The sequence below is a fragment of the Triticum dicoccoides genome, chromosome 1A (genome assembly GCF_002162155.2).
Source record: "Triticum dicoccoides isolate Atlit2015 ecotype Zavitan chromosome 1A, WEW_v2.0, whole genome shotgun sequence".
NCBI lineage: Eukaryota > Viridiplantae > Streptophyta > Magnoliopsida > Poales > Poaceae > Triticum > Triticum dicoccoides.
In genome coordinates, this window is record NC_041380.1 from 41,557,943 (window position 1) to 41,564,534 (window position 6,592).

General features: G+C 53.7%; 1 protein-coding gene across 1 annotated transcript; it reads right to left on the reverse strand.

The window, feature by feature from the left end:
• Positions 1 to 551: 551 nt before the first annotated feature.
• Positions 552 to 2,964, reverse strand: LOC119361714 (ABC transporter G family member 16-like). Its single transcript, XM_037626844.1, has one exon. The coding sequence runs from the start codon at positions 2,806 to 2,808 to the stop codon at positions 706 to 708; it is 2,103 nt and encodes a 700-aa protein (XP_037482741.1). The 5' UTR covers positions 2,809 to 2,964; the 3' UTR covers positions 552 to 705.
• Positions 2,965 to 6,592: the final 3,628 nt, after the last annotated feature.

A 6,592-nucleotide genomic window follows, 5' to 3' on the forward strand; every position in this document is an offset into this window, starting at 1 on the left:
TGTCTCTTACCCCCTCTTTTCATATGAGAGGTAAGAGTATAAAATAGATCTTAGCTGTTGATCTCATCAATGAATGGCTTGATTGACTCTTACCTTCTTACCTCACATGTAAAAAAAGAGGTAAGAGGGACCATGTTAAAATTTGCCCTGTCAAAAATAAAAGTGCAGTGATTTTTTGGATTTGCTGAGGCTTGCGAATCTAGATGGTTCAGGAAGATTTGTTTATGATCTGTGGCAGTACGATTCAGGAAGTTCGGTTGCCTAATTTCGTCAGATGCTTCCAAGGTTCTTGCCTCATTCAGAACAGAGCAGAGGAGGTTGTCTGGAAATTTCAGGACTGTGGTTAAGACAATGTAGCAGCTGGGTACGTACAAAATTAGGTGCTGCTCAAACCGGAAGTGAGGCTTATTAGATTATGATTTATTACAAGGAGTTGAGTTCAAGTGTCTTTGATTGGCAGGCATGCAATTTTATACTCACAAAGTAAGATCTTGGGACACAGGTCTCGGTCTTGCTCTGACCATCCAGATGCAGCAAGCAAAAGAACAATGCTCCAATGACTGAACAATACTGAATTTATGATCATAAACACTGAACATTTTACAAATACACTGATTCATCGGCCGTCTTTTAGACTACTGAAAAAAATAAAATGAAACAAGATACAAGAACGTAATGTATGTCGATCGATGGATCGAGCTATGATCACTTCCTCTTGTTCTTGCTGCCGACGAGCAGCACGACGTAGAAGAGCGCGCGGAAGAAGAAGCCGAAGCCGGCGGTGACCAGGAGGCACATCCACTTGCCGAGATCGGTGACGGCCTGCTGCGCCAGCACGTCGGCGCCGGTGAGCACGCAGGTCTGGGAGGTCATGCGCATGCCGAGCGCGTTCCCGATGGCGCCGAGCACCTTCATCTTCATGGCCTCCGGCATGCCGCCGATGGGCGTGCCGTCGAACATCTGCGTCCCGCGCGCGAAGCACCGCGTCGCGCCGCCGCCGAACTCGTTCTGCAGCACCGCCTGGTACGGGTACTTGACCAGCGAGATGTAGTGGAACCAGATCCAGTAGGCCGGGATCCTGTCCCGGTTGATGAAGAAGCCCGAGAAGAGCAGGAAGTAGGCCAGGATGGCCACCACCACCGTGTACCCCAGCATCACGTGCGGCACCACCGCCGACAGGAACGTCACGAACCCGCTCCCCGCCCAGAGAGAGGCGAGGATGATGAGCGCGAAGTAGAGGAACGACGACGCCCCACCGGCGAGACCCACCGCAAAGAACGTGGTGACCGCGAACGCCACCGACAGCGCCACCAGCGGCGGGAACGAGACCACCGCGTTGGCCAGCACGTACGAGGCCCGCCGGTACGCGTTGTGCGCCGTCTCCCGCAGGTAGATGTGCCGCTCCTGCACAAACACGGGCAGCGCGTCCGCGCACACGTAGAACATGGTGGACATGCCCATGGCGAAGAAGCCCAGCCGCTCCTGCACGCCCTTGGGCGTGTCGTCGAGCCGCAGGAAGATGGTCGCCAGGATGAGGCCCGTCACCATGATGGTGCCGAGACGCATCCCGAACAGCTCCGGCATGCGCCGCGTGTTGGTGAAGGCGCGCTTGATCAGCACCCACACCTCCACCGCCATCGGGTTCGCGTACGTCGGCATCTGCAGCTCCGACACCGTCCCCGTCCCGCTCCCCGCCACCAGCTTCCCCCGCGCCACGCTCTCCGCGATCGCGTACTCCAGCGTCATCGGGCTCACCCGCTTGGCGTTGGTGCCGTCCATCGCCTTGTGAGTCGCCTGCCACCTCGCGTTGAAGTCGGCGAGCGGCCCCGTGCCCTGTGGTTGTGCCTCGCGCTCCCGGATGGTGTCCAGCGCGAACTCGGCCGGGTTCTCGTTGTCCGGGATGGGCGCGCCGAACTCCGCGAAAAAAGGCTTGAGTCCCGCGGGCGTGCCGGCGTAGACTGTGCGGCCGCGCGACAATAACAAGAGGCGGCCGAGGATGCCGAGGATGCGCGCGCTGGGCTGGTGGATGGTCATGAGGACGACGCTGCCGCTGCGTGCGATGGTGCGCAGCACCTGGACCACCATGAAGGCGCTGGCCGAGTCCAGGCCCGAGGTGGGCTCGTCGAGGAACAACAATATCGGGTCGTGGATGATGTCGGTGCCGATGGACACCCGGCGGCGCTCCCCTCCGGACACCCCGCGGTGCCCCTCGTCGCCGATGATGGTGTCCGCCGCGCGCGACAGCCCGAGCTGGTCGATGAGCCTGTCGACGCGCTCGCGCTTGGCGGAGGGAGACAGCGCGCGAGAGAGCCGCAGCTCTGCCGCAAACAGCAGCGTCTCGCGCACGGTGAGCATGGGGTAGAGCAGGTCGTCCTGCATGACGTAGGCGGAGATGGCGCGGAGGCGGCTGCCGTGGAGCGGCTCCCCGTTGAGCGTGACGTGGCCGCGGAGGCTGTCGCGCGCGATCCGCCCCGCGAGCGCGTCCACGAGCGTGGATTTGCCGGAGCCGCTGGCGCCCATGACGGCGAACAGCTCGCCCTCCCGCGCCTCGCCCGAGATGCCGTCCAGCAGCGCCTTGGTGTTGGCGGGCGGCGCGTCCATGGAGGCGAGGCGGTTGCTGGCGCGCGAGGGGAGGCAGCCCATGAGGCCGCCGCGGCCCTGCCGGACGCGGTAGGAGAGGTCGGTGAAGGAGAGCGTGTAGGGCACCGGCGGCCCCGCGGAGACGAGCAGCTCCAGCTCCCGCTCCCGCTCCGCCTCGTCGTTGGCACCGCCGACGACGTCGACGGCGATGTGGCCCGAGTTGGACATGGTGTTGCGGTCAGGGCAAGAACTCGATGGATCGAGGGAGGTGAGGTTCGTGGTGTGTGCGAGCAAAACCCGCGGCTGTGTGTGTCGTGCCTGGATCGGAGTGCGTCCGGGTTATATAGGCATGGAGGAGGGAGGAGGTGGTTTCCGAGTCGGGGGGAGGGAAGCGGTCCGAGTCTTGATCAGAGTAGGTTTTTGTGCCGTGGTCGAGGAGGAGCTGCGCGGAGAGCGTGGGGCGGGTTGCTTGCCACGCCACCTCTCCCGCTAGGATTAGTCCCTCCGTGTTACCCTCTCCCTTTCGCACTCCTTCCATAACTAACCTCGCAACCGCCCGCCCGCCCGCCGCCCGGTTGCGAGCCGGAGTAAATTTTCCTCCGGCTGTGCGACCTGCCTGGTGTGAAGGCTTGATGGTGGCACTACGTACGTACGTACAGTACGTACTATAGACAGATGTGGTGTGAAGGAGCCCGAGGACTCGTTGTACTAGTCGCACTGCAGAGCCTGACGAAGCAATGTGCAGTTGTGCATAGTCAGAGTTGAAACTTGAAAGTATACTCACATTGTGCATAATAAGAGTTTCAGTCTTGTGTTTTACTCTCACAGATCGGGTGTTCTCGCAATATGCATGCATGCATGCATGCATGTTCCTGGCCCTGTTTTTTATATTACAAATGTGGAGTGTTCGAACGAACGAGCGTCTAGATTTCCTCGCAAAAGAACAAAAATGAAGAGGATAGGCATGTGGATTTCTCCCTCCTCAAACTTCCGGTTTAGCATCACTTCTCTTTCAACGCTTCTTTATTATATTTAACTATCATGCCACTGTTTAACAAAACTCTAGAAAAAAAAATACACATGTGCTAATAACAAAAATACACAATGTGTCAAACCTTTACACTTCCATCTACTAATAAGAAGCCATTTCTCCAACCAAACTTATCTTGATGTCACTACTCCCTCCGTCCTGAAGAATGTACATCTAATTTTTTTTGAACAAATTATGAACTTGAGTAAAAAAATGCATTGAAAAGATGCAAGCCACCATCTCTCTCCTATTTAATTATTCACCCCTTCAATGAGCTAACTGCATGTAAAAATTTAGAACACCATGTATAGATTACTATTGCTCTTGATTACCGTGTGATGAGACAAAAGTATTTTTTTTTACTTTAAAGTGCATTGGGAAGATAGAAGTACACTTTTTTGTGGACAAATTTTAAAGCTAGATGTACACTCTTCACCGGACGAAGAGAGTACATCACAATGCCCAACTTCTGGCTTGTGGTGGGAAGATGTCTCCTCGCCAGTCTGCTAGGCCACTGCACTGCAGCACGTCGTGGAGTACTGGTTGACGCGACTAGCGGAAGATTCGATTTGTAGGACGACGACTGGAGCACCGCTTCTTGTCAAAGGGAAAACTCTTGTATTGGCCTTCGTTGGTCGAACTCGGAAGCGACAAACTTACGTCTTTACCTTGTTGAACGCGTTGTCTACTAGCTGATGTGATGGCTTTCATTGGTCGAACCTGGAAGCGACAAACTTGCGTCCTTACCTTGTTGGACGCGTTGTCTACTACTTGATGTGATGGCCTTCATTGGTCAAACCCGAAAGCGACAAACTTGCGTCTTTACCTTGTTGGACGCGTTGTCCACTAGTTTTTTTAGGGAAGGCCATCATGTATAGCTTTATTGATTAATGTATAAAGATACATCGTCTACGAGCTTGCTCACCAGACAATCTGGAGGCTCGTCAGTCCAACTAGAAGAAAGTTTATTACAATAACTAAAATTAGCTAGCACATGCGCCGCTTGATTTGTTGATCGAAAATAATGCTTAAAGTTGACCTTCCCAATCAAGGTAGAGATGTCCACACATTCCACGAATGTCGCTGCCGCCGCGTCCCACCAAGTACTTTGACCGGAGCAGCAGTTGATCACCGTTAGAGAGTCGGATTCCGCTTTAACTCGCTGGAACCCTAGGCTATTTGCCAAGTTCAGTCCGTCTCTCGTCGCCATTGCCTCTGATGTCATTGCGTCCGCTGCATATGGGATAAACTTACATTTAGCTGCAAGAAAAATACCTCGTTCATCCCTAATAATTGCTGCCGTAGCTCCAACTCCTTGCTCCACAAAAAAGGCCGCGTCCACATTAAGTTTGATGAACTTTGGGTCTGGCCTCAACCATCTTTCCTCTTCTGTCACAACTATTTTCGCCATGGCTCGTTGATAGTTGCTTGTAATTGCCAAGACCGACAAAGGCCATCTTACCATCGGCGGGCAACTCTCATTATGTGTTATCAGGCGGCGTGTCCACCAGAGGTACCAACATCCCACCACTACGACCTGTTTAATCTCTAATGTCGGCATTAGAGGTAGTGGCGTTTGATCAATAGACAAGATATACTCCATAATAACCGACCCAGATCTATCGACATTTGTTGCGGTGTTGATGAAATTTGTCAATCCAAGTCGGCCCCACATACTTCTTGAGTGAATACACGTGAAGAATAGATGGCGAATATCTTCAAAGCTCTTGTGGCAAATTGGGCACCCTCCAATTTCCCCAACATTTCTATTTGCGAGTATACCTTTTAGGGACAGAATTCCATGCAGTAAACACCAACAAAATATTGAAACTTTACGTGGAATTTACAGCTTCCATCATGTACTCCATACCGCTGGAGTAGTAGAACCTCCCGGTCGACTGATGTCATTTGCATGCGCCCCAAATTTATGTAACCATTGGATTCTATAAGCTGTTCGAACGGAGAACATCCCTTTTTTTATCAGGGTGCCATGCGATGAAATCGTCAAAGGCATGAAGACTTAAGGGGATTTGCATAATCCTTCGAGCATCCACGGGATTAAAAATCATATTAATGAGTTGTTCGTCCCAAAGTCATGTGTGAGGACCAATCAAGTAACTCACCACCGATACGACTGTTTGACCTCTCGGCGTGATGTAACACTCCGGATGTAATTTACCTTATATGTATCCCAACTCTTGCCGTTTCCGGCCTAAGTTATATTATTTTCCTCGTTGTCGGGTTTTTGTCTTTGTGTGTTGTTGTCTTGGTCATGCATCTCATATCGTGTCATCATGTGCATTGCATTTGTATACGTGTTCGTCTCATGCATCCGAGCATTTTCCCCGTCGTCCGTTTTGCATTCCGGCGCTCCTATGTCACCCAGTGGTCCTTTCTACCTCTTTTCGTGTGTGGGGGTTAAACATTTCTGGATTGGACCGAGACTTTCCATGCGGCCTTGGTTTACTACCGGTAGACTGCCTGTCAAGTTTCGTGCCATTTGGACTTCGTTTGATACTCCAACGGTTAACCGAGGGACCGAAAAGGCCTCATGTGTGTTGCAGCCCAACACCCTTCCAATTTGGCCCAAAACCCACCTAAACCTCTCCCATCATCTAGAGCGTTCGATCATGATCGCGTGGCTGCAAACCGCACCTCATTCTGAGCTTCCTAGCTCCCTCTACCTCTATAAATAGTTCATCTCCCAAAAATCCCGGGTCTCCTCCCCCCTAATCCTAGGGAAACTCCACCCGCCGCCGCCGGACAAAAATCCGGGTAGCGGACGTGTCCAGCCGTCGCCGCCACCTCGCTCCGCCCTATCCGGTGCTGCCATGTCAGCTGGCCGCCTCCCTCGCCCAATCGGGCACCGCCATCTGTCGCGCGCCGCCTCCCACCACCGCTATGCACCGCGCGAGGCCCGCCGGGGCCCGGATCTAACCCTCCGGGCCCGAGCCGCCCATCGCGTCGCCGCTGGCTGCCCGT

Coding starts and splice junctions, on each gene's coding strand:
- LOC119361714 (XM_037626844.1), bottom strand. CDS start 2,808: ATGTCCAACTCGGGCCACATCGCCGTCGACGTCGTCGGCGGTGCCAAC.